General features: G+C 44.4%; 2 protein-coding genes across 4 annotated transcripts in view; one reads left to right on the top strand and one right to left on the bottom strand.

Annotated features, from left to right (window-relative positions):
• GNB1L (G protein subunit beta 1 like) overlaps positions 1 to 27,347 on the top strand; it is a 195,262-nt gene that overhangs the window by 24,066 nt on the left and 143,849 nt on the right. Inside the window, exon 7 of one of the 2 annotated variants that reach the window (XR_015739632.1) lies at positions 1,238 to 2,922. Coding sequence is in view for 1 of the 2 variants with exons in the window: in XM_026716224.2 (XP_026572009.1) it covers positions 1,238 to 1,504 (267 nt within the window). In the remaining variant the exon portion in view is untranslated. Of the gene's footprint in view, positions 1 to 1,237; positions 5,508 to 27,347 lie in introns of those variants that run through there. The other variant, XM_026716224.2, reaches the window with a different exon arrangement.
• The window catches only part of TBX1 (T-box transcription factor 1), a 36,337-nt gene continuing 27,650 nt past the window's right edge, over positions 18,661 to 27,347 (bottom strand). For both annotated transcript variants that reach the window (XM_087913380.1, XM_087913381.1), the window contains exons 6-8: positions 26,497 to 26,564; positions 25,758 to 25,858; positions 18,661 to 19,290 (exon numbers count right to left, since the gene is read on the bottom strand). In XM_087913380.1, the coding sequence (XP_087769506.1) occupies positions 18,848 to 19,290; positions 25,758 to 25,858; positions 26,497 to 26,564 (612 nt within the window). In that variant the 3' untranslated portion in view covers positions 18,661 to 18,847. The remainder of the gene's footprint in view (positions 19,291 to 25,757; positions 25,859 to 26,496; positions 26,565 to 27,347) is intronic.

Genomic DNA, 27,347 nt, shown 5'->3' with positions numbered 1-27,347 from the left:
AAGTTAACAAATCAAAGCCTTGTCCTTCTTCCCTTCTTTTTCCTTCTCTTCCTCCTCTTTTTCCTTCCCTTCCTTTCTCTCCTCCTCCTCCTCTCCTTTTTATCCTCTCTTCCTCTTCCTCCTCCTGTCCTCTCTTTCTCTCCCCTTCCTCCTCCTCCTCCTCCACCTTGTCTTTCTCTCCTCCCCTTCTCCTCCTCTTTCTCTCCTCCTCTCCTCCTCCTCTTTGTTCAGACTATTACAAACCCCCTTTAATTTCTTCCCTTCTATCTGTTTGAATTAATAATATAAACCAGGTGGGGCATTAGGTGGACGTTCCAAGCTCCTGAGATAACCATGGCACTCCACTGTCACTCCACTGTTTTGATAGCAGAATGTTTTTCAGAAGCTCTCGTTCAGCCATTTCAGGATGGCACGACGGAAGCCTGTTTGAGCTGGTCCCTGTGTAGACCAGAGATGTCCACGCTTTGCAATTTTAAGACCTCAGTTTCCAGAACTCCCCAGCCAGCCACGCTGGGAGTTAAAGCCCACACATCTTACAGTGGCGAAGATTGAGAAACACTACTCTAGATATCTAACTGAGTTGGAAGGGGTCTTCTAGTCCAACCCCTTGCTCAAGAAGGAGACCCTATATTTCATACAAGTGGCTGTCCAGTCTCTTCTTGAAAACCTCCGGTGATGGAGCTCCCATAACTTCTGCAGGCGAGTCGTTCCACTAGTTAATTGTCCTGATTGTTAGGAAGTTTCTCCTTAATTCCAGCTTGCTTCTCTCCTTGATTAATTTCCGTCCATTTCTTCTTGTTTTGCTTTCCAGTGCTTTGGAGAATAGCTTGACTCCCTCTCTTTTGTGGAAGCCCCTCAAATATGGGAACCCTGCTATCCTGTCCCACCTATTCCTTCTTTTCTCTAGACTAACCATATCCAATTCCTGCAACCGTTCGAAACGCATTTTAACCTCCAGGCCCTTCATCATCTTAGTTGTTCTTCTAAGCGGCAGGTAGAATTTGCGCCAGGAAACAGAGAAGACAATTGCAAGAAGTCTTTCTATACTTGTAACTTATAAGCCTTGTCACAGTGTCAACATATCAATAGGGAAAGAAATGGCAGGAAGTGGAGGACGGGAGAGACAGGGCTTCCCTTCTTTGGGGAGCAATGAGGTCAACTTTATCTGAGTGTTTCTTTTGACCGCACAAATAAACTTTTGCCATGCTCATCTTTCCACATCTGGTGTTTTCCGTAGCTTCAACAAACGTACCAGCTCACCAATCCTGGGATCTCCGAGGTGAGTCTACGTCAAGACAAGAAGATCTTGGCAACAGCCGGTTGGGATCACCGCATCCGCCTCTTCGGCTGGAAGAAGCTTAAGCCGTTAGCTGTCTTGGACTACCACACGTCAACCGTCTACTGCGTAGCCTTCTCAGATCACAAGAAGCCCAGTGAGAGACTAATGGCAGCTGGCTCCAAGGATCACCGCATCAGTGTCTGGTCAGTATATAATCAGACATGAAAGGAGGACTGGAGAAGACCCACATTTGCGGAGCTCAAAGATGAGAGGGGACCAATGACTGTCCTACCAGATGGAAGGAGAACGTCAACCGGTCACTTGTCCTACAGAATGGAAGGAGAATATCCATTTTAGCATAAGCTCATGTTGAGTTCAATTCCAGGAAAATCCTTGGAGGATCTTTGGGTGGGAGCCTCTCTCAGTCAGCTCCCCATTGCTACTGGTTGCCTAGTGACTGAGCAAAGGTCTCCTAATGTCCCTTTTACTACTCAGCAATCTTACAACGCTGAGCAAGGATGGTTACCACCACATATTTGTTATGACAAGGGTCTCTTTCTTTCCCTTCCTCTCCCCCTCTCTCTCTCTTCTCTCTCTCCTCTCTCTTTCTCCTCTCCTCTCTCCCTCTCCTGCTCTCTCTCTCTCTCTCCCTCTCTCTCCCTTCTCCCTCTCTCGCTCTTTCTCTTCTCTCTCTCTCTTCTCTCTCTTTCTCCTTTCTCTCTCCGTCTCTCTCCTGTCTCCCTCTCTCCTCTCCTCTCTCCCGCTCCCGGCCTCTTTCTCTTCTCTCTCTCTCTCTCCCTCTCTCCCTCTCTCGCTCTTTCTCTTCTCTTTCTCTCCCTCTTCTCTCTCTTTCTCCTTTCTCTCTCCCTCTCTCTCCTCTCTCCCTCTCTCCTCTCCTCTCTCCCTCTCTCCTCTCCTCTCTCCCGCTCTTGTTCTCTTCTCTCTCCCTCTCCCTCTCTCTCTCTTCTCTCTCTCTCTCTCCCCTCTCTTCTCTCTCTCTCTCCCTCTCCTGCTCTCACTCTCTTTCTCTTCTCTCTCTCCTCTCTCCATCTCTCTCCTCTCTCTTCCCTCTCCCTCTCTCACTCTTTCTCTTCTCTTTCTCTCCCTCTCTCTCCCTCTCCCTCTCTCACTCTTTCTCTTCTCTCTCTCTCTCTCTCCTCTCTCTCTCCTCTCTCTCTCCCTCTCTCGTGCGCTTCTCCCTCTCCCCCTCTCTCAAAAAAAGTCATTTAACAAAAGTTTTGCTTAGCAAGAGGCATTTGATGCGCTACTGTGGCAAGTCGAGGACTATCCGTTTCATTTTGGCTCCTCTCTTGGTTCTGCCTCAGAAATTTTGCACAACTCTGCTCCCGTCCCTCCCTCTAAGCTACACACCTGCTATTTCAAAGATCAGCCAACAGCATCCAGGGACAGGCTTGTAAATTTAATTCCCGGACGTAAAAAAAAGTGCTTACCCAGAGGTTCTCCACCCCGTCAGGATTTCTCCTGAGTTTGGCTCGGGTCCAGCTCATCCCGACATCCAGTCACCGGTTTGGCAGCTACATAACCTCACCTGACTCCCCGGCCAAGGAGCAACCTGGAATCTTGCAGCCTGCAAGGTGAGCCTGTGCTAGGAGCTTCCCATGGAGCCAGAGTCAGACTGAAAGGTCTGGAAGGGACCTTTGGAGGTCTTCTAGTCCAACCCCCTCCTCCAGTAGGCGACCTTATAGTACCTTTCCAGACAAGTGGCTATCCAGTCTCTTCTTAAACGCCTCCAGTGATGAAGCAACCACAACTTCTGGTGGCAAGCTGTTCCACTGGTCGATTGTCCTCGGAAGTTTCTCCTTAATTCCAGGTTGCTCCTCTCCTTGATTAGTTTCCATCCATTGTTTCTCGTCTTGCTTTCAGGTGATTTGGAGAATAATTTGACCCCCTCCTCTTTGTGGCAGCCCCTCAAATCCTGGAATACTGCTATCATGTCCCCTCTAGTCTGTCTTTTCTGTAGACTAGCCAAAGCCAAATCTTGCAACTGTTCTAAACTGACTGTAAACTGCTTAGAGAGGGCTGGAAAGCACTGTGAAGTAGTATATAAGACTAAGGGATACTGCTAGTGTCCTTTCCTTTTCCTTCTTTTCCTTTTCCCCTTTTCCCCTTTTCCCCTTTTCCTTTTTTCCTCTTTTCCTCTTTTCCCCTTTTCCCCTTTTCCCCTTTTCCTTTCCTTTCCTTTCCTTTCCTTTCCTTTCCTTTCCTTTTCCTTTCCTTTCCTTTTCCTTTCCTTCTTCCCTCCCATCCATCCATCCATCCATCCATCCATCCATCCATCTGCACAGTGGTTAGAATGCAGTATTGCAAGCTAACTCTGCCCACTGCCAGGAGTTTGATCCTGACTGGCTGAAGGTTGAATCAGCCTTCCATCCTTCCGAGGTGGGTAAAATGACCCAGATTGTTGGGGGCAAGAGGCTGACTCTGCAAACCGCTTAGAGAGGGCTGTGAAAGCACCGTGAAGCGGTCGATAAGTCTGAAGTGCTATTTCTCTTACTATTGACTCAGTCTCCCATCCTCCCAAGGTTGCTAAAATGAAGAGCCAGATGGTTGGGGGCTGATGTTATCAACCACGCTTAGAGAAGGCTGAAGCAGGACACCCTGTGGCACTATGGACCAACGGCCGTGTCCACGAAGGGGGATCAGCTCTTTTGAGCTTCAGCTTCTCTGAGAGGAATAAATCAATGAATAAAATTCAGAAGAGGGGGAAAGTCTCACTTTCTGCAAGTTGAGCGTCACTAAAGGAGAAGCAAAGCATTGTGTTCACTCTGTGTGTGTTTGCGTGTGCGTCTCCTGGAAAGAATACAGCAACGTGGACTCCTTTTACAAACTGCAGGTGCCCCTTTGACATTCCTGATGGCATTGTAAGTGGTCTGGTGTGTGACACACACACACACGCACACTTGTGCAAACATATACAGTGCAACTGCTTAAAAAGGAGCGTGCCTTTTTTTGGCTCCTATTGCAAATGGGAATGAGACACTTGGCCCGAGGCGGTGGGAGTAAATTGATTTTTCAATTATTTCACAGTTTCCAACCTGCCCTGTTTTTCTTCCTCCTGCTGGAGGGGGGGTGGGGGGGTGAGGGGGAGAGAGAGAGCAGTCGTAACATCTGAACATTTGGAAGCACGGTAGGAAAACGAAGGTGAGAAGCTGCCCCCAACCCAGTTACTGAAAGCCAAGCTGTCTCTCTGAAAAATAATCTTATATACAGGTCCTTCTCATCGTACAACCACAACTGAGCCCAAAACTGACATTGCTATGTGAGAAATGTATTTAAGTGAGTTTTGCCCCGTTTTATGACCATTCTTTCCATGGTTATTAAGTGAATCGAGTACAGTTGTTAAGTTAGTAATAGGATTGTTAAGGGAAAATATCTTAACAGCCACTTGACCATTTTCAGGCTTGGCTTGACCCCCTAAAATCACACCGTTATTTTCATCCCTTAAGGAATGAAAAAGAGATATTTGAACAGGGATCAGTTAGGATTAATATTTGGAATGCTTCGGGATTGAAACCCATAGTAAGTTTTCGACAAGCTAGTCTAGGGAAGAGAAGGACCAGGGGAGACAGGAGAGCAGTCTTTCAATATTTGAGGGGCTGCCACAGAAAGGAGGAAGGGGGTCACGCTATTTTCCAAAGCATTTGAAGGCCAGACAAGGAATAATGGATGGAAACTGATCAAGGAGAGATTCAACTTAGAAATAAGTAGAAACTTTCTGACAGGGAGAACAATCAACTAATGGAACAGAAGTTGCCTTCGGAAGTTGTGGGAGCTTCATCACTGGAGACTTTCAAGAAGAGACTGGACTGCCCTCTGTCAGAAATGGTGTAGGGTCTCCTGCTTGGGCAGGGGGTTGGACTAGATGACCTACAAGGTCCTTTCCAACTCTTGTTTATCTGGATGTGCTTAACAATGCAAATTTACATTCTTAATCTCCACGCCTTTTTTCCAACCGTTGGTAAAATAAATCCCATGTTTGATAATATTCTACATCTTCTTTCTGTTTAATTTTCAATGTCAATCTATCCATTTCGGCGCAATCTAGCATCTTCCTGACTTCACCTTGTGGTATATCTTCATTTTTCCAGTACTGTGCGAATATAACTCTCGCTGCTGTTAAGGACACGTAATATAAAGTACATACTTTTCTTATCTTAATTTTTTTCTGATATTTTACCTAATAAAAACAGTCCAGGTTTTCACTCTACCTGTTTCCCTATAATCTTTCTTAGCCCACCAGAGGACCTTCGCCCAAAACTTTTTTGCTGTGACGCAAAGTCTGCCACATACGTGCCTGTTTTTTGGGTTTCATTTCCAACGTTTGCTAGACATAATTTTGAAATATTTTAGCTAACATAGCAGGTGGTAAACGCCATCATATTTTTTTTCCCAATAAACTAATCATTTTGGGGGTGGGAGTGAAATGAATGAAAAGTGACTTAATAGCTGCCGTAGAGCATCCAGAAGGAAAGCCGATGACAGCTTATTTGCCGGATAATAAAACTTCCCTTCTGGCAAGTGGACACAGCTCTGATGCCACAATTAGAGGAGGATCAGAGCCACCGAGTTTCCAAATTGTCTGGCAATTATCTGGGATATTTATCGGGGGTGAAAGGGACACGTATCTCAAACTTTTTGACATTTCCTCCTCCCTGCGTTGCCAATTCCTGTGTGACCGAGAAGGCGGTTGCACCTGAATTCTCCTTTCCCCATCTCCTCCCCTCTTGACAACAATACTGAAAAAAAAAAGTGACTTTCACACAACCATTGCAACATCCCCGTGGTCATGTCAAGTCAACACAACCGGCCTGGAATTGCTAGGGCAACGTACTGTGTATGTAATTAGCCTGATGAGAATTTTTTTTAAATGTCGAAGGGTTGCATCTGAATTCTCCTTTCTCCATCTCCTTCCCCCCTTGACAACAACACTGAAAAAAAAGTGACTTTTACACTTTCACAACCATTGCAACATCCCTGTGGTCACGTCAGGTCGACACAACCAGCATGGAATGTGTTGTGTATGTAATTAGCCCGATGAGAATTATTGTAAAATGTTGAGGGGAAGCTGAAATGCAAGATTTCCTTCAACAGGGCAGCCAAGAAAACCTATTTCCCTCCCCCCCAGCCCCCCCCCGAAACCAAAAGGTAAAAAAAAAAAAAAACACCAATTTCAGCATTTCTGCTGAGAGAAACCTCAAATGCAGGCAAGTTTGAAACCGTCTGAGCAAGTATTCCCGCTTTTAAAATATGCTCTGTTGACCGTACGCGGAATAGGTGTCTGTTCTTATTTGATCGTTGTTGGTTGGGGGAATGTACAGGTAGTCCTCAACTTATGACCACAATAGAGCCCAAAATTTCACTTTCTAAGCAAAGACAAATAAGTTGAGTCTTGGCCCCATTTTTTGCAAGCTTTCTTGCCACCGTGGTTCAGTGATTCACTGCAGTTGTTTAGTAACATGGTTCTTAAGTGAGCTTGGCTTCCTCGCTGGTCAGAAGGTCGTAAAAAGGAGATCATATGACCCTGGGACTCAGCAACGGTCGTAAATATGAGTCAGATGGCAAGCGCCTGAACTTTGATCACATGACCATGGGGATGCTGCCGCAGTCACAAGTGGGAAAAATGTGCCTAAGCAGAGGTGGTATTCAGCTGGTTCTGACCAGTTCTAGAGAACTGGTAGCGGAAATTTTGAGCCATTTGGAGAACCAGCCAATCCTGCCTCTGACTGGCCCCGCCCCCATCTATTTTCTGCCTCCCAAGTCCCAGCTGATTGGCTGGGTCTTCTTTGGTTGCCCTGCACAGGAGAACGGAGCTGGAAAGCAGGTGAGTGGAGTGGGGTGGGAATGGAGATTTGGCAGTATCCTTCCCCTGCCACGCCCACCAAGCCACGCCCACATAACCGGTAGTAAAAAACATCTGAATCCCATCAATGGACCCAAGTCACTTTTTTCATTGCTGCTATAACTTCAAAAGGTCTCTAATAGCTGTAAGTCGAGAACTACCTGTTGTAGAAACGTTGCTTCTTCTTTTTTTAAACAGTGTATACATTTTCACATTACATGCGTGCTTGGCAAACAGCGTGTTGTCCGGATCATTTTGCTTATCTAATAATACTTCTCCCCCTCCTAATTTCTACCTCTGTTATCCACCTATTTGTAAAACAAATCCCATGTTTGAAAATCGTATCTTCTTTTTCTTTCATTAATGTCAAACTGTCCCAATCTCTGCACAAGCTAAAAAAAGTTCTAATTACATCTTCTTCTGTAGGCGTTTCCTCATTTTTCCAGTTTTTACCATTCTTAGTGCTGTCAAAACATGTAATATTAACCATATATATTATCTTTGTCGGACTTTTCTGGTGCTATGCCTCACAAAAGTATTTCTGGCTTATAATCTAAGTGCTGCTTTAACATTGGTTTCTAATCATCTATATATTTTTGTACCATTATTTTTTTGCTTTTGGACATGTCCACGACATATGATAATATGTACCCGGTGTCTGCTTACATTTCCAACCATTTGGCGGGCAAATTTTTAAACATCTTTGCTTGTGACCCTCGGGATGTTGCAACTGTCATAAATACGAGTCAGTTACAGGTGTCTCAATTTTGATCACAGTTTTAACCGCAGGGAAGCTGCAATGGTCACCAGTGTTGAAAAATAGATCTAGGTCACTTTTTACAGTGCCGCCTTAACTTCAAACCATCACTAAGTGAATAACTGTAAGTCAAGGACTACCTGTCGTAGAGACATTGCTTGCAGTTGCAGGGGAGATCTCCAATCCTGTGGCTCACTGCGATCCATGAGATTCCTAATCCAAACTGCCCAAGGAGCTGCTGATCCAGTTCTATTGAGTCTGTCATCTGCACCTCTATAACTGTCTGGTTTGGTTCTGCAACCCAACAGGACAGACACAGACTTCGGAGGATAAGTAGGACTGCAGACAAAACAATGGCTACCAATCTGCCTTCCATGGAGGACCTGTATCCTGCACGAATCAAAAAGGGCTGTGAAAATATCTACAAACCCTTCACACCCTGGACATAAACTGTTTCAACTCCTTCCCTCAAAACGACACTATAGAGCACTGCACACCAGAACAACTAGACACAAGGACAGTTTTCTCCCGAATGCCATCACTCTGCTAAACAAATAATTCCCTCAACACTGTCCAACTATTTACAAAGTCTGCACTACTATTGCTATTAACCTTCTCATCACTCCTTATTGCCCATCCCCTCCCACTTGTTACTGTATGACTGTAACTTTGTCACTTTCCTTATGATTTATATTGACTGTTTCCTGGTATGATTTGATTGCTTATTGTACCCTGCGTCTATTATTAAGTGTTGTACCTTATGATTCTTGACTCTTGACGAATATTTCTTTTCTTTTTATGTACACTGAGAGCATCTGCACCAAATTCCTGGTGTGTCCAATCACACTTGGCCAATAAAGAATTCTATTCTATTCTAATTCTAATAATTCTTATTCTAATTCTATTCTTATTCTATATTCTATATTTGATTCTATTCTATTCTATTCTATTCTATTCTATTCTATTCTATTCTATTCTATTCTATTCTATTCTATTCTATTCTATTCTATTCTATTCTGGATCAGCCTGCCACCCACCGAGCTGAGTCTTACATCAAACCTGGAATAAAACAGGCGGCTTCGAACCCAGCCAGATCTATTTCACCCATCAATCACATGAGTAAAAAAAAAAAAAAAACCCTTCCCTGACTTGGAATAAGGTTGCTACCATCCCAACTGTGGGCTTTTCGTACATTAAAATGCCAAACGCCCCTTGATGAATGGCACCAGCAAGGAACAGGGCCAGATGGCCCTGCACGGAAGCCTAGATTTGAAGAATGAGGGCGAATTTTCAGTTGTCGTATGCGGAGGGTAGCATAAATAAGAGACCAAAGAAAAGGCATAGATTATCAGAGGCTGTTTCTCACGACTCCAAGAGGCACTTTGCTGGATTTGAACCGGTTAACCTGGGGATATCTGACTTGATTATCCAGCTATCAAGGAGAATATGGGGGAGGGGATTACAATTTGATTTCTGCTAAAGTGAACTTTAGCTATTCATTCAATCCCATAAGCAAGCAGCTTAATGAACTGTAGAGACCCTGAAAAGGTTAACTTCAATACATTTCACTATCTAAAATTATCTTCTAAAAGGGGGCATTTATTAAGTGGATTAACTGAGAAACATCATCTATCTATCTCTACTTATCTCTATCTCTGTTCTATCTGATTATCTCTACCTTTCTCTATCTCTGTCTCTATCTATCTCTACCTATCTCTATCATCTGTCTACCTCTACCTCTATCTATTGTGTCTATCTATCATCTATCTAATCTTCTATCTATACCTATCATCCCTGCCCAAAAAGCAGACTTGAAAAACCAGAAAAGAGCAGAAGAAGAAAAAAAAATATAATATTTTTACATTCAACTGCATAAGATTAATCGCACCATCCAGGACCCATAAGTGGCTATAATAAAAATACGGATTAATAACGATATAATTATCTCTATTTCTCTCTCTTTACTTATTTATATCTCTATCATCTATTGACCTCTACCGTATCTATCTAACTGGCTACAACAAACAGGGATAAATTACAAGTGTCTAACACACAGTTTGAACACCCCCAAGGTATGACTTCAATATTTCGATCATGCATCGAAACCGCTCCCTATTTTTTTTCAGCCAAGCATGTTACAAAAACATTTGAAAAACATAAAGCTCAGGCATGTTAGAGAGGAATGTTGTCACGCTGGTCCCTTACAGAGGGTGCCAACAAACACCACCTGGCCAGAGAAACAGAAGGAAAAAAAAAACCATCAGTCCTTTTGCAAGACCGACGAAGACCCCTTTCTATTCTGTGGCTGCAAAAGAAAAACAGACGCCAAAACTTCAGGATTGTGAGTGTATATCTCAGCGCCAATCATTTATCTCGGTGCATTGCGGTAAACCAATAGTTATTATTAACAATTAGCGCTCACAAATCAGGCTGTGATGAAGGAGATTATTGTAAGCGGCTTTGAAATAATAAAATTAGGGCTCGGTAGAAACGGAGCCAAGTCAGCTGAGTGCAAAGATTCAAAGAACCGTGTTTCTAACGAACCATTAAGACAGGTAATCCTTGACTTAACGGCCACAGTGGAGCACGAAATTTCAGTTGCTAAGGGAGACATTTGTGAAGCGAATTTTTGTCTCATTTTATGATCTTTCTTGCCACCGTTTTTAAGGGAATCACTGCAGTGGTGATCCAAACATTTTTACTGCTGGTTCTGTGGCCGTGGCTTGGTGGGTATGGCAGGGGAAGGTTACTGCAAAATCCCCTCCCCACCCCACTAACCTGCTTTCCAGCTCCGTTCTCCTGTGCAGGGCAACCAAAGGAGACCCAGCCGATCAGCTGGGACTCAATGGGAGGCAGAGAAGAGTTGAGCGCGGGGCCAGTCAAGAAGTGGGATTTGCCAGTTCTCCAAACTACTCAAAATTTCTGCTACTGGTTCTCCAGAACTAGTCAGAACCGGCTGAATACCACCTCTGAACCACTGCCGTTGTTAAGGCAGTAACATGGTCGTTAAGTGGAATCTGGCTTCCCCATTGATTTTTGAAGGTTGCAAAATGGGATCAAATGACACGGTAATCGTCATAAATATGAGTCAGTTGCCAAGCCCCCTGAATTTTGATCCTTGGGGATGCTGCAACTGTCCTAAGTATGAAAAATGGTCACGTCACTTTTTTCAGTGCCATTGTAACTTTGGTCACTAAATGAACTGTTGTAAAATGAGGACTATCTGTAATGGTCCCTAATTTCATACCGGCTGCAATGCCCTACCTGTTTGGATTGCCTCTGTCTGGAAGACAGGCGAATCCTGAAGAAGGGACATGCCAGTCAAATTAGAAATTTGAGTCACTGGGAGCTGCTTTTCAAAGGGCTCCCATTGCCATTTTTTAAGTCTTGTTGAAGCTTCTCTGCTCTCCTTCTCATTTGGCCTTTTTAGAACATGGGTCTTCAAACTTGACAGCTTTAAGACTTGTGGACTTCAGCTCCCAGAATTCCTCCTCCAGTCATGTTAGCTTGGGAATTCTGGGAGCTGAAGTCCACAAGTCTTAATGGTGCCATGTTTGGTTGGCTGTTGTCAGAAGTCTAAACAGGGGTCTTCAAACTTGACAGCTTTAAGACTTGTGGACTTCAGCTCCCAGAATTCCTCCTCCAGTCCATGTTAGCTCAGGAATTCTGGGAGTTGGAAGTCCACAAGCCTTAAACTTGCCAAGTTTGAAGACCCTTGTTTTAGAAGAAGAATGGAAGAGAATCTGTGACCTAAAATAATGAACTTGACTCTCATTTCACACCTCATGCTGAACCCGGGCTTGTAAACCATGATTTGAGTAGATGAACTACAATTAGGTGAGCTCATACAGCACCATCAAGCTAAGCCTGGAGTTCAACTCCCAGAATTCCTCGGCCAGTCGTGGACTTCAACTCCCAAGTTCCTCAGAGGTCTCAAACCCTGGCAACTTTAAGACTTGTGGACTTCAACTTCCTTCAATTCTGAGAGTTGAACTCCAGAAGTCTTAAAGTTGCCAAGTTTGGAGACTCCTGATCTGAACCATAATTGGCCTACAATGCTTGGCTGGGACACCACAGCAATCCTCCAAGGCTTACAAACAGAATACATGCAACTTACACAACACCCAAGCCAAGCCCAAACCACCTATTAAGATAAACCAATCTAGCCTACACCCCCTCTTTCCTTTCTACAAACCCATCTATCAACTGGTCTTCATCATCTCTTAGCTCCGTGTTCTTCTCAGCTTGAAGTACTGCAATCAAAGAGTTGGTCTCCAGAAACCGAAAGATTTTAAGGCTAGACTCTTAAGCCATTACCCTGAGAAGATTCTTAGAGATCTTCCAGCCATTTTCCTACTCTTGAGGAGACTCTTACTCACTAGTGGGCTTTTATTTTTGAGAAGTCCTGCTCCCGATTCCTTAGATAGGTACTTTCTATGGTCAGTAGATGGCAGCATCTACCTCACCTTGTTGGAATCTCAAACTAAGCTGAGTAAATGTTGATGGATACTTAGACAGAAGACCATCAGCCTTAGACTCTGATTATGACAGCAGCTAGCTAACCTTAGCTGAACTCAGAATCCTATAGGAAGGTGGTTAGATTAACAGAGTTAGAAGGGTTAGTAGGTCATCTAGTCCAATCCACCCACCCAAGCGGGAGACCCTACACCATTTCTGACAAATGGCAATCCAGACTCTTCTTTGAAAGCCTCCAGTGATGAAGCTCCTACAACTCCTGAAGGCAATTTCTGTGCCATTGGTTGATTGTTCTCACTGTCCGGAAATTTCTCCTTATTTCCAGGTGGAATCTCCCCTTGATCAATTTCCATCCATTATTTCTTGTCTGGCTTTGGAAAACAGCTTGACCCCCTTCCTCCTCTCTCTGGCAGCCGCTGAGATATTGGAAGACTGTTCTCATGTCTCCCCTGGTCCTTCTCTTCCCTAGACTAGACCGGCCCAGTTCCTGCAACCGATCTTCATATCTTTTAGCCACCAGTTCTCTAATCATCCTAGTTGCTCTTCTCTGCACTCTTTCTAGAGTCTCAACATCTTTTTTATACTGTGGTGACCAAAACTGGATGCAGTGTTCAAGGTGTGGTCTTACTAAGGCTTTATAGAGTGGTATTAGGACCTCACTTGATCTTGATTGTACTCCTCTATTAATGCAATTCTATCTATGCTGCAACCATCATAAATTCATATTGGTTGCCAAGCACCCAGATTTTGCTTATGTGGCCGTAGGGAATGTTGTGATAGCTGCAAATATGTGGATTGGTTGTAAACCACATTTTTCAGGGCCGTTGTAACTTGGAAGAGTTGCTAAGCAAATTGTAGTCAGTCCAGAACTTCCTGTACATGTGTGTATGTATGTAACCAACACACTTCTTGGAAAACATTGCGTGTGCCTATCTTACAGCTGTCATTCACGTCAAGAGCTTTTATATTTAAGATCTGGTCTGCCTTCATCTCCCTGGAACACTTCAATTTTTTTAAAAAAACTCCCCTGGAACATTTTCACAACAGACTTGTAGAGTTTGGCTGAGAATTTTATTTTCCCCATCGTTTTGCTCTTTCCTTATTTTATTTTTTTTCCCAAAGCCAGTCCATTTTTACATTTTGATCTGATCCCTTTCAAGATCAAGCTGCTTTCAAGCATGAAACATCCTTGCTGGGGAAAAAACTTCTGTCTGGTATACAGATTAGGCAGGGAGATTTCTCTCTCTCTTTTTCTCTCTCTTTTTCTCTCTCTTTTTCTCTCTCTCTTTCTCTGTTTTAAAGAATGTACGAGTCTAGTTTTTGTCTCCTTTTTTCGGTTTCTGTGCACACAGTCATCAGGAAATCCTGTACCTAGAATTTGGGGGCCTGTCAAACATCTTTTTTTAAACTCCAGGTCCTTATCCACAGCTAATCTCTTCAAAGTATGCATTTAATGGGAAAAATGTGCACGCTGCATTGTCCTTCTTTTAATGTAAGCCTTTCTTTGCAAAGCTCGCCTCTCATTTCCCATGTGAGTAAGGAAAGGCGCCCATTTATCTTCATTTAGTCACAGATCGGTCAGCCAAGCCCAGTGCTGTCTACGGCAAAACAAATGTGACATATACAAACCGCTGGGATGTCATAGGCTAGGAGATGAAATCCCAGACGTTTATTTCCCAAACATCTGTGTCTTGTTTCAAAACCCCACTTAAAGGCTTGCGCAGGTTCTCACTGGCTGCGTGTTGAGGTTGTTTCTCCGTGTTTGTGAAACCACCAAAAACTACAGACTAAGAAAATGAAACTATATGAATTGTTTCCCCCAACCATCTTGGTTCTTTTTACACACACACACACACACATGTATGTATGTATGTATGTATGTATGTATGTATGTATCTATCTATCTATCTATCTATCTATCTATCTATCTATCTATCTATCTTTCTATGTATGTATGTATGTATGTATGTATGTATGTATGTATATATCAAGAGAGATTGTAGGAATGTACTGGTTTCGATGTTTACTTTGAAGACTTTGAAGGGCCAAAATGTGCATGAAATTATCCTGATTTACGTAAATTTCCAGACAAAGGAAAAATATTGTCAGCTAGTGGAACCATTTCAGACAAATGGTTGCCCAATCTCTTCTTAAAAACATTCACCCACAACTTCTAAAGGCAAACTGTTGCACTGGTTAATTGTTCTCACTGTCAGGAAATTTCTCCTTAGTTCTAAGTTGCTTCTCTCCTTGATTAGTTTCCATCGACTGTTTCGTATTCTGCCTTCTGGTGGCTTTGGAGAATAGCTTGACTCCCTCTTCTTTGGGGCAGCCCCTCAAATCCTGGAAGACTGCTATCATATCTCCCCTAGTCCTTCTTTTCATTAGACTAGACATACCCAAGTCCAGCAACCATTCTTCGTCTGTTTTAGCCCCTAATTATCTTTGCTGTTCTTCTCTGCACTTTTTCTAAAGGAGTCTCTCGTGCAAAAGGTCGCTCTGTGAGTGAGGTAGGCAGGCTCCAAATTTGTTCTATAAAATATAAAATAAATACAAGAACACCGGGCTGATGTTTGCACCCAGGAACCCCCTTGTGGAAAGGAAAACAGGAGATAATGCAAAAGCTCAAGAGAAATACTGTTTATAAGTGTTATTGCCTGTCATCTTCCCTCCTCCCGCTCCCCCAGTGTTATCTACACATATCTACACATATCTACAACTTATCTACATATTTTGCAGATACGATTCTTTGGTTGCTCCTGAATTTTTCCACTCTTTCTCTTTACACAGCAACTATAAAAGAAAAGAAAAAAAAGAACCATCGAGAACTGCAGATGTAATCTCTTGGGGTGGGGTGGAGAGGGGAGGAATAATATAATATCAATAAATATACCAATGTCACAATAGGTTTGGACTCAAACCTTTGGCACTGATCCGTTCTGAGAGACAGAAATCCTTCCACAGCAGAACAAAACAAAAGCGTGTTTTTTTCTCTCTAAGTTACGATGCACGCAGCACAGCAGAATTCTTCCAAATGGATTTTACGTAGATTCTTCAAAGAATCCTACAGCGAAATTCATTACAAAATAAAAACCTTTTTTTTTTTTTTCATTTTGTACCACTTTACGGCATGGCGTTGGTTGGGCGCTGTATTTTTCTGCTTTTGCCACTAGCTGAACGGAATAAAACAATGCAGAAACGCATGAAGGCTACAGCTGGTTTACGCCCGCACCTGTCTTGAAGGCTGCCCCAAAAATATCACGCCCGGTTGCTATTATCATCCTGGGACTTTAAGCCTCTGCATTTGGGGTTGGGGTGGGGATGTTGGGGAAGGAGAGAGGCAAGAAAGCCCGCGGTGAGCGAGAAGCTGCAGACGCTGGAATTAAAAGCACAGAGAAAGGAAGTGGTTTCTTTTTCCAGAGTTGGGCAAGTTTAGGCCCGGGTGCCAGAATTGCAAAGAAAGGCATCTGTGATGCAAAACGGAATTCCTCCCGTTTTAAAAAGCGGAAAGATCCTCCACCTCCATGGAAGAATTATATTGATTTACGGAATCCCAAGCGTTGTGAGGACGAAGACGATGGAAGTGCTGGGCAGCTTCTGCCTTTTTGAGGATCAACCATTAACTTGGAAGAACAAGCGGATTTCTCATCCTGTGGTTTTTGCACCCAGGTAAAAGACAGAATGGTGTGTGGGTGGGTGGGTGGGTGTGTTTAGAAGATGAGCGGGTTTTGGATTGACACACCTCTTCCCAAACCTCGCCCCCAAAACCTGGCCAACTTTCTCTTTTAAGAGGACAATGCTGCTCATCCTTGTGAATGGAAGATCTGTGTTCCAGGAAAGACCCGGGACCAAAGAAAACGGTTATATTCCAGCTTGTGGAAGGGGGTTGGACTAGAAGACCACCCAGGTCCCTTTTCCATCGCTTCTGTTGAAGGGCCTTTACGGATTCTAATCCGCCAGTCTCAAGCCCGCTGCCGGGAAAAAATAAATAAATAAATAAAGACCATTGAACCTTCTCCAGTGGTGGAATTCAAAATATTTAACTACCGGTTCTATGGGCGCACGCTTCCTTATAAACGGGGTTTCCCCCTCTAAAACTTACCTCACTGTGAATGTAGAACAGTTGAGGCGCAGCTGCGCCTATCAGCTGAGCTACCAACAAAGGATTATATAGGACAGGAAAGGGCAGGGCCAACTGTTGACAGGCACTACCGGATCGCTAGAACCGGTGTGAACCGGCAGCATATCACTACTGACCTCTAAGGCACTCCTGCTGTGACCCCTACTCTGCCTCCTACTTCCCAGGAAGGGGACTGGGGGATGTTCTTGGGGAAGGGAGAATTTATTTTGGTGTCCGCTGGCCCTAATACGCTCTTGGGATGGGGAAATACAGATAGTCCTCGGCTTGCGGGCATCATTGAGCCCCACGTTTCCGTCGCTACGTGAGGCAGTTGCGAAGTGAGGGTTTCCGACCCCATTTTGTGACCTTCCTTGCCACAGGCATTAAGCGAATCGCTGCCACCGTTATATCAGGAACAACGGAGGTTAATGGCCACCATGGAGCCCAAAATTTCGGTTGCTGAGGGGGACGTTTAAGAGAACGATGCCCCGTTTCATGACCTTTCTTGCTACAACTTTTTAAAGGGCATCGCTGCCGTTAAGTGAGTCACACGGGTCGTTAAGTGAACCCCGGCTTCCCCATTGATTGTGCTGGTCAGAAGGTCGCGAAAGGGGGCACAGGAATCAGTTGCCGGACGTCTGAATTTTGATCCTGTGAAGAAGTCAGGCATCACTTTTCCCCCTTGCCGTTGAACGATGAATGGTGACTTAATGAACCGTCGTAAGCCGAGGGCGACCTGTATTCGTGCCAAACCCACGCTTCTGGTGGGTGGAGTTGGCCGGGCTTCCTAGATGCCTTGTTGGTGACAGTGAGAATTCCAGAACTCTCAAGGACATGGTTGGCTTGGCACCAGCCTGAAACGGAGGCCTGGATCAGGAGAGGCGGTGTGGCACGGGACCAAGAGATGCTACCGCTGGCATCTCAGCACCCACCCTGCCCATGCCAGTCATGTATGCTAAGCGCATGCTCGTGTGTGACAACTGGGCCCAGATCGAGAGAGACCTTGCGCTCCAACAATCATCGGCAGCTGTGCCCGTCACTCAGAAAGGATGAAGAAACTCCTCCTGGGATTGTAGGCAGTTGATCGTGGTCGGGTTAAGGAGGCATGCAAAGGAGCTGCCTTGTTCCAGCACATAGGTAGTCCTCAACTTACAGCCTCAAATGAGCCCAGGTTTCTGACGCTAAGGGAGTCCTTTGTTCAATGTAACAGTGTTTGGCTTCAGAAGTTGTGGGAGCTTCATCTCCGGAAGCTTTCAAGAAGAGGACTGGACTGCCCTCGGTCAGAAACGGTGTCAGGCAGGGGTGTCAAACTCAGAAGGCTGCAGGGCTGCCCTCGAAACAGCAAAGGACCAGCCGCGGGCAGCACTCCTGGGCTCCTGAGCTGCTGGCAGAGGGTTGCAGGAGGCCATTGCAGCTGAAAACGGAGCCCGGGTTGTTGGCAGCATTCTTGGGCCACCACAGGCGAGTAATATCCAGCTGGCCATGCCCCCTCCCCAAGGTCAAACATAATACTAACGAGGCCCACAATGAAATTGAGTTTGACACCCCTGGTATAGGGTCTTCTGCTCAGGCGGGCGGGGGGGGGGTTGGACTAGAGGACCTACAAGGTCCCTTCCAACTCTGTTAATTTGTAAATCTGTAAAGCATGTTGTCATTCAATGAATCTGGCTCCCCTGCCCTCCCATTGATTTTGCTTGTCGGAAGCTGCCTGGGAAAGTTACCAATGGCCGTCCCTTGACAATGCAACAGTCACACGTACATGCCAGTTGCCACGTGCCCGAATTTTGACCCCACGACTACGGGGTCGTTAGCATGAAGAATGGTCAGAAGTCACCGGGGTTTTTTTTCAGGGCCGTCGTAAGTTTGAAAAGTCACCAAGGGAACGGCTGTAAGTCAAGGACTACCTGTTTAGAGCTGCACCAGTGTCGGGACAGCCAGGAAACGATACTAGGATGCTTGGTGGGTTACGCAATGGAGAAGGGAACTGCACCTCAGTGGGCCGAGGGGAAGGCGGAGGAGAGGAGGAACCGCCCGTCTAGCCCCACAGCCAGCGACATAAAGTGAGTCCGAGAGAACGCCGGCCTCCCATCGCTCCATCGCAACGCCCCTAATGCGAGCCAAAGATCACATCCCCCCCGGGATGGAAAAAGACCACACGAATCTTGAACGACGTGTCCAACAACCGAACATTTTGGAAGGATGGTGCGAGAAAGAAAACCGTGTGCATGAGGGATGATGGCGGATTCCCCACCCCCACCCCCAATTCGACAAAACAGGACACTCTTCCCAAACGTACTGAGCAATTCACGCCATGCAAAGAGTCGGTCTGAGCTCAAGGAGTGTGCATCAGAGACGTTATCTCGGTCCGTAGTCGTAGGTCGTGGGAGCGCCGGAGGAGTACATGTTGGCGGCCGCGGCAGCTGCAGCGGCTGCAGCCGCGGCGGCTGGATTCATGTGGTGATGGTGGTGATGGTGGTAACTGTGTCCTCGGATACCGGGCAAGGGGTAGGGGGCTGGCCGGCTCTTGGCTCCTAGATAATGGTCGTAAGCGGAGACCGGATGCTTGTAGGGATGGTGATGGAGAGGTTCGGAAGCAGGGGTGTCCAGGCGCAACTCGTGATGGGGGGGACTAGGCCGGCTTCCAGCTGGACTAGGGAGTGGGACCAAGCCGCCTCCACCAGGAACCGGAAGCGCTGGACTTAACACCCGAGACATGAGCTGCTGATGAGTTGGATCGGCGTGGAGGGGTGTCCTGCTAGCTGATTCCTGTTCGTATTCCCGTCGACTGTCCACTATATCTGCAGCACATGACAGAATAGGGAAAGGGGATCAGGGGAGAAAGTACAAGAAGGGGTCAGCTAAGTGTGACATCTCCAGGACTCTAGGTAGTGGCCTCTGCGGTGTAAATGTGTAGGACAGGAGTTCTCCAACCTTGGCAACTTTTAAGACTTTTGGACTTCAATTCCCAGAATTCCCCAGCTTTGCAGAGACATCTAACTGGCCATCTTTGGCCTGATCCAGCAAGGATGATTCTTAATGATAAATTTGTGCACTGCGTGAAGCCATAATCCATTCCTCATGTTGTGTATATCCAGGTAGGCTGTTCTGTTCTTTATCGCATTCTGTTTGTTGGATATTACTATAATGCGTTGTTTCATAACCTCAGCATATTTAAGATATGTGAACTTCTACTACCAGAATTCTCCACACGGTATGGCTGACTGGGGAATTCTGGGAGTTGAAGTCTACAAGTCTTAACATTGCCAAATTTGGAGGCCCCGGGTGTAGGAGATCAGGAAGCTGAGCTGCAGGGTGGGGTTAAATGCAACATTAGTTTGGAATCTGCCAAGTCCAGTCTCCTGTGAATTCTATTCACTCTTATCTACCACCAATTTAGCTTGACCATTAGTAGACCAGATTCTTGTGTATAGATGACAGGAATAAACTTCTAGTGTTTTGGACTCAACTTCTGTTTCTGATTATTTGTGCCTGACAAAGTGTGAACCATTGCACAACTGGATGGCTCAAACTCACAAGTAAGGCTACAGAGATATCTGCTTCCATCTACTCATCTAAAACCCCCATTTTGAAACTGGACACACCACCCCAATATTTTGATACTTCTGCTCCTTTGGAAAAGGGTACAAAGAGGTTGGTCTTAAAGATATTGCTAGAGCGGACACCGTTATTGTTGGTAAAAGTTTGTTCTTCGCTTGTTCTTCTGCTACATCTAAACATTCACCCTTCAAGGGTGACAAGAAACACCACCAGGTGTGGTAGCTCTATACTGGCAGTCGTCGACTTACAATAATTCATTTGGTCACTGTTCAAAGTTACAATGGCACTGAGAAAAGTGACTTGTGACCGTTTTCCACACTTAGGACTGTTGCAGCAACAGTCACATGATCAAAATTCAGGTGCTTGGGCACCTGACTCATATTTATGATGGCTGCAGTATCACACGTTCCCCTTCAGAATAGCAAAGTCAAGCGGGAATCCAGATTCAATGAACAACTGTGTTGTTCACTTAACAACTGCGGCCCGGAAGATTGTGAAATGGAACAAAACTCTTTGTCTCAATAGCCACAGAAATTTTGATGCTCGGTTGTAATTTGCAAGTTGAGGATTACCTGCATTGCAAAGTCACACTAACAGAACCTTGCAAAATTGAAAGTATTTCCCCTCTCCATCTCTTCTACTCTCCGGAAAAATAGGGAGGGTCCCTTCTGAATTTTTTTTTTCCCACACCCTCTCTCCTTCTGCAAGCTGGGAAATCTTGTCCATGCTGTTTGTTCAGTCTGCAGCTCTTCCTCCTCCCTCAAGGTCATTCTCGCATACCATTCTCTCTAGATAGCTACAAGTTCCCCTTCACCTAGGCTTAGGAATTTCTTGGCGTGTATCCAGCCTTCCCTGAGTAAACCAGACAGGAAACCTGTCTAGATGAACTAAACTTCTATTCTATTTATTTAATGTAAAATCACATTAACGGCATCTCGCAGGCCCGAAGGTACTAAGTTCCCACCGCCCCTTTTAATTGCCTGAGCAATTATGGTGGGTCCTTCCTAAATTTCTTCCTCTGCTTGTTAATCCACTGTCGCTCTAGACTGATTGTGTCCTGGGCAACGTCTTTTCCCCTCGTCCCCCAAGGTCACCCCCATATTGCATTACATCATGCCATAGATCAGTTTCATTCTGATCCCCTTCCTGTTCCCCTGACACGGCAGAGGGAGAAATAGACTTTACAATAGAAGTATAAAAAAGGTGTAGGGATTGGGGCCCCTATGCAAGGACAGGTGCAGTGCCCAGGTGTTTCCCTCCATTAGGTCCAGCATCGCTGTCTACGCTACAGAGAACAGGGTCAAACTACACAACTTAGGGCTAACCTTCTATGTTTTGGATTGTAGGATTCTACATTCAGTGTAGAATTGAGTGTCAACATCAATTCTACATTCAATGTAGAATGCAGAAGGCTAACTTTCTATATTCTGGATTGTAGAATTCTACAATGTAGAATTGACTGTCAACATCAATTCTACATTCAAAGTAGAATGCAGAAGGCTAACCTTCTACATTCATCAACACTGAATCATCTAGTCTACTTTTGGCTCCTTCTTTCACATTCTTCATTTTGTGGATGGTTCTGGGAGAATAGACCCCAGTCTTAAAAAGCTTCTAGGTTGTCGTCTTTCACCAAGGTGGGAATTGCTAACCTAAGCAACTCTAGTCTTTCTGTGTGTTCTGGTCACAGAGCTATCTTCATCTTCTGATGGAAAGATGGAACTATCTCAGGTGCTTTAATTCAGATGCAAGACCTTCTGATCGGTTGTGATCCACCAAAGTGGAAGCTTAAGATATTAAACTGCTTGGTCTTTAAGCTACCTCTGGACCAGTGGTGGGATTCAAATTTTTGTGCTACCAGTTCTCTGGACGTGGCTTGCTGGGCGTGGCAGGAAAAGGATACTGTAAAATCTCCCGTCAGGTGGTGTTTGCTGGTTCTCCGAACTACTCAAAATTTCCGCTACCTGTTCTCCAGAACTGGTCAGAACCTGCTGAATACCACTTCTGCTCTGGACACCTCAGGGTTATAATGTCCCAACAAATCAAGAGAATATTGGGTCCAATTGTTCTTTTTGCTGGAATTGTGTATGTCTAGTTTAATGAAAAGAAGGACTAGGGGGACAATATTTGAGGGGCTGCTACAAAGAAGAGGGAGTCAAGCTATTCTCCACAGCACCTCCAGGCAGGATGAGAAGCAATGGGTGAAAATATATCAAGGAGAGAAGCGACCTAGAACTAAGGAGAAATTTCCAAACAGTGAGAACAATTAACCAGTGGAACAACTTGCCTCCAGAAGCTATAAATGCTCCAACATTGGAAGTTTTTAAGAAGAGATTGGATAACCATTTGTCTGAAGCGGCAGAGGCTTTTCCTGTGAAAACAGTGGGTTGGACTAGAAGACCTCCAAGGTCCCTTCCAACTCGGTTGTTCTACGCTTTTTTATGTCTCCTGCTCTGAAGTCACCTGGAGATTCAAAATATATTTTCACCCCTACCTCCGCGACAAGGCTCTTCCTTGGAAAGCCACCGCAGTGTTTTCTCCTTAAGAAGGAAACAAAAGGAGACTTCTCAGGGTGTGGGTGGGTGTTTGTGTGTGTGCATGTGTGTGTGTGAGAGAGATTGAGAGAGAGAGAGAGAGAGAGAGTGCCTGTACAGGTATGCACACCGTGATTGCTTTTCAGACCCAACCGTCCGACGTGAACAGAGATGAAGGGAAGAATGCAGAAATATCCCAGAGTTTAGGTTTCCTTCTCATTCTTTCTTTCTTTCTTCCTTCCTTTCTTTTTTTTTTAAAAAAAAGATGAAGTGTTTATAGTGTTCAGGCTCCCGAGACAAGGCATTTTGACTTTGATAAATTGAGCAGAGTTGAGTGACACGTTTGCACACGCCTGAAATTTTTGCAATTGTATAACGCTAAACAAATACAGCCTCCCCCCCTCTTTCTTTATTTTAATAGGCCCGGAGTGCGCTGGGAGAAAAGGCCTCCCTCTTGTTCTTTTTCTTCTCCTGAGAAACTGTTTATTCTGCGTAATGGAAATAGAATCAGCGAGAAAGCTTAAATAGATATCTGGGACAGGTTTTGGAGGAGGTTAAAAGCAATTACTGGGTATTGTGGGGTTTTTTTTTCTTTCTTTTCTTCCATCCTTCCTACTTTTTCTCTTTTTTTTTTGCAACTTCTCCTCCTATTAGTTCTTTTGTTTGCTTGCTCAAGAAAACTGCTTATGTTACAAAGCTCTCATGGAAACACCGGGAAATTGTTTACAGGTTAAATTAACATTAAAAAGATACATAAGGGGGAAAAAAATGAGTCATATTTAATGTGAATTGGTTGTAAGTTTACACAGGAGGCCATTATATATCTATATCTATCTATATATCTATATCTATATCATCTATATCTATCTATCTATCTATCTATCTATCTATCTATCTATCATCTATCTATCTATCTATCTATCTTGGCCTGTGTTTATTGGTCTTGGAGTTTGCTGTGTTCTCTTTTGGGTTTCTAATATCTTCTGTTTTGTAGCATTTTTTTTGTCTTGATTGGCTGGCAACACTGTGTTTCATGTATTGGGGGCTTTTAGCGCAGCTTGGCTTCGGGTGAATGGCCAGCTATCATTTATTAGGAAGCTAGATTTCATCTGGGCTGTGTTTGGGCTGGAGGTGTACACACACACACACACACACACACACACACACACACACACACACATATACATATTCATATACACCTCATAAATTGTGCTCATACCACTGCTGGATCTGGTTAGTTTTAAACCTAGCTTGGTGGCTTTTGTGGCTTCACATGACATGCTTAACCTGGAGGCTGTCGGTCACTCCGTGCATTTTGCAGGAAAAAAATGGGCTCCAGCAATTGTCTAACCTTCAAAATATTTCCCAAATGACACTGCCTTCTCCCCAAATAAACAGGCCCCAGAATGTTTCTTTGGACAAACCGAACTGCCACTGTTAAATTTCACGCTCTTATTCCTCCAAAACAGGATTCTTTACATCAGGGACAACAATGTTTGCTTGTAGGGACCTGTTTTTTTTTCTTTTCAGGTAGACTCAGAGCGCTAGATGGAGATCCAGCTAGTTGGATCAATGTTGCTTCCCCCCCCCCCCCTCACCCCCGCTATTTACAAAGCTGGCTGTCTTGGGAATTAAGTCCTTTTGATGAGTTTGCAAGGAGATGCATTAAGAGCAAGAAAATTTCCCCCAAAGAATAACCAGATCAGCCAGGGAAAGAACAATAAAAAGAATATCAGCTCCTAAGAGCCCAATAAAGAAGAGCGAACTTCCATCTCTAAATCCTGGTTAGACGTTCCGGCTTTTTGTGAGCAAAATGTTTTTCTTGTAATCCTCTAAAGGAGACTGGCCAATTGCCAAGCGCTGTGTCTTAACTAGTTAGCAGATTTGGCGGTTCACCGCATTTAATGGCAGGTTCCTATGCGTCACTCCCTTAAGACCCAAGGGGACAATTTCAGAGGGCGCAGCGCACAGAGAACCAAATCCTGCATGGCCGGGCTGAGGTGGACTCTACAGGGGTCAGTCTTAGGGCCCTGTCTACACAACAGACGTGGCTGGTTTCATGGAGCTGAGGGCATCAGACTGCTGCCTTGCATTTCGGGCAGCGTTGCCTGGAATCCACGTTAATCTTGGAATGGGTTGAGTTTGGTACTTTTAAAATGATTTTATATGGCTTTTAATTTAATTTAATTTTTTTTTTAATTTAAGCCGCCCAGAGTTGGATGGGCAGGTATATACATGTTTTAAATAAATGGATAAAATGATAGATAGCTAGATGGATGGATGGATGGATGGATGGATGGATGGATGGATGGATGGATGGATGATTGATATAGAGATAGATAAAAGATTGATATAAGATGATAGAGACATAGCAAGATAACAAGATAGGTAGGAAGTTAGGTAGATAGATAAATAGATAGATATTGTAAGATATGATTGATAGATAGATAGATAGATAGATAGATAGATAGATAGATAGACAGACACAGAGAGAGAGAGAGAGATAGCAAGATAGATATTGTTGGTAGATACTGTATGTATGTATGTGTGTGTGTTTGGTGTGTGTGTATACACACATATATACATCAAGAGAGAGAGAGAGAGTGTAGATAGATAGATAGATAGATAGATAGATAGATAGATAGATAGATAGATAGATATAGATACATAGATCAACAGAAAGATAGCAAGATAGATAGATGATAAATATAGATAGATAGATAGATACTGTGGATGGATATAGATACAGATAGATAGATAGATAGATGGATGGATGGATGGATGGATAGATGATAGATAGATAGATAGATAGATAGATAGATAGATAGATAGATAGACAGACAGACAGACAGACAGCAAGATAGGTAGCAAGATAGGTAGCAAGATAGATAGATCGATAGAAGATAGATATAGATAGATATTGTAGATGGATATAGATACAGATAGATAGATAGGTAGGGAGGTAGGTAGGTAGATAGATAGATAGATAGATAGATAGATAGATAGATAGATAGACAGACAGACAGATAGACAGACAGATTTAGAGCATCAGATGACTGGGCGTGATGAACAGGGAATTATCCATAGAGAAATGACAAAGCTCCCCTTTTGGGCTACTGTTTTCCTGTACAGCTGTGACTATCAGAGGCTCAGGGCGCAGGTGGGAAACTCACCTTTGTCAGTTCCGTTTTGGTGCACTGGGGAAGACACGGGATTTCTCGACCGAGCAAAGGCGCTCATAAGAGGCAGGGCTCCTGGTCGGTGATTCCTAGGCCTGTTATGGGAGAGAGAGAGAAATCAGAACATGGTTCTGCTCTGTGACCGAACAGGGGGAAAGATACCTAACTCATCTTTCACGTCAAGCTTCCTGCAGAGGGGTACTCTGTTTTTGCATGAATTGTATTTTTGTAGGAGCAGATTAAGTTCCACATCTGAGTCAAGCCAGGGATGGGCCAATCAATTAAGATGTTAGTTAATAATTAATTGGAGGACAATTAATCAGTGGAATGACTTGCCTTCAGAAGTTGTGGTGCTCCCTCACTGGAGGCTTTTAAGAAGAAATTGGGCAGCCATTTGTCTGAAAATGTAGAGGGTCTCCTGCTGGGGCAGGGGTTTGGACTAGATGACCTCCAAGGACCCTTCCAACTCCTTCCTTCCTTCCTTCCTTCCTTCCTTCCTTCCTTCCTTCCTTCCTTCCTTCCTTCCTCCCTCCCTCCCTCCCTCCCTCCCTCCCTCCCTTGTCCATCACTGGAACTTTTTAAGAAGAAATTGGACAGCTGTTTGTCTGAAACGGTATAGGGTGTCCTGCTGGAGCAGGGGTTGGACTAGAAGACCTCCAAGGTCTCTTCCAGCTCTATCGATCTGTATTCTATTGAACACTGTAGAAGAGAAGAACAAATTAAACAGGCTTACCAATCTTCAGGGTCGCAATCCCGGAAACCTTTTGCAAATGGATTACTGGCGATCTTAAGCTGGGTTATCTGTAGGAGAGAATTAGAGACATGGCTTAAGAGTCATTTTATACAATCTCCTTGCCCCCGTTGTTAAGTGAATCACTGCAGTTGATAAGTTTGTAACCCAGTTGTTAAGTGAATCTTCCCCCATTGACTTTGCCTGTCAGAAGGGTGGAAAAGGAGATGACATGACCCTGGGGCATTGCAACAGTCATAAATAGGAGTCAGTTGCCAAGGGCCTGGATTTTGACCATGTGACCACGGGGCGGCTGCAATGGCCGTAAGTGTGAAAAATGGTCCCGATTCACTTTTTTTTTCAGTGACATTGTAACTTTGAACGGTCACGAAACAAATGACTGTAAGGCAGAGGCTACCTCTATTTACATGTAGCTCTTTTTAAAATTCCCACGTTAAACTTTGCTGCTTTTGAATGTCCGCCCTATGGATTGTCCTCTCAAGTTTCTCAACTTTAAATTGTGTCGCTTGTTAACCTCGTAAAACTCTGTAAACCGCTTAGAAAGGGCTGTAAAGCACTATGAAGTAGCATATAAGTCTAAATGCGATTGCTGTTGCTATTGATTCAGCGTTCCACATCCTTGTGAGGTGGGTAAAATGAGGACCCAGATTGTTGGGGGCAAGAGGCTGACTCTGTAAACAGCTTAGAGAGGGCTGTAAAAGCGCTGGGAAGCGGTATATAAGTCTAAGGGCTATTGCTATCAGTCTTTTAAATCTGATTCTCAGCACCAGGACAGGCATCTTTGAAGCTTCAGATTTGAAAAGCACATATGATTGTTTTGAAAAGCACATATT

The sequence above is a fragment of the Pseudonaja textilis genome, chromosome 15 (assembly GCF_049901715.1).
Source record: "Pseudonaja textilis isolate UNSWEBS1 chromosome 15, rPseTex1.2, whole genome shotgun sequence".
Classification (NCBI taxonomy): Eukaryota; Metazoa; Chordata; class Lepidosauria; order Squamata; family Elapidae; genus Pseudonaja; species Pseudonaja textilis.
This window is presented reverse-complemented; position numbering and strand designations above follow the sequence as displayed.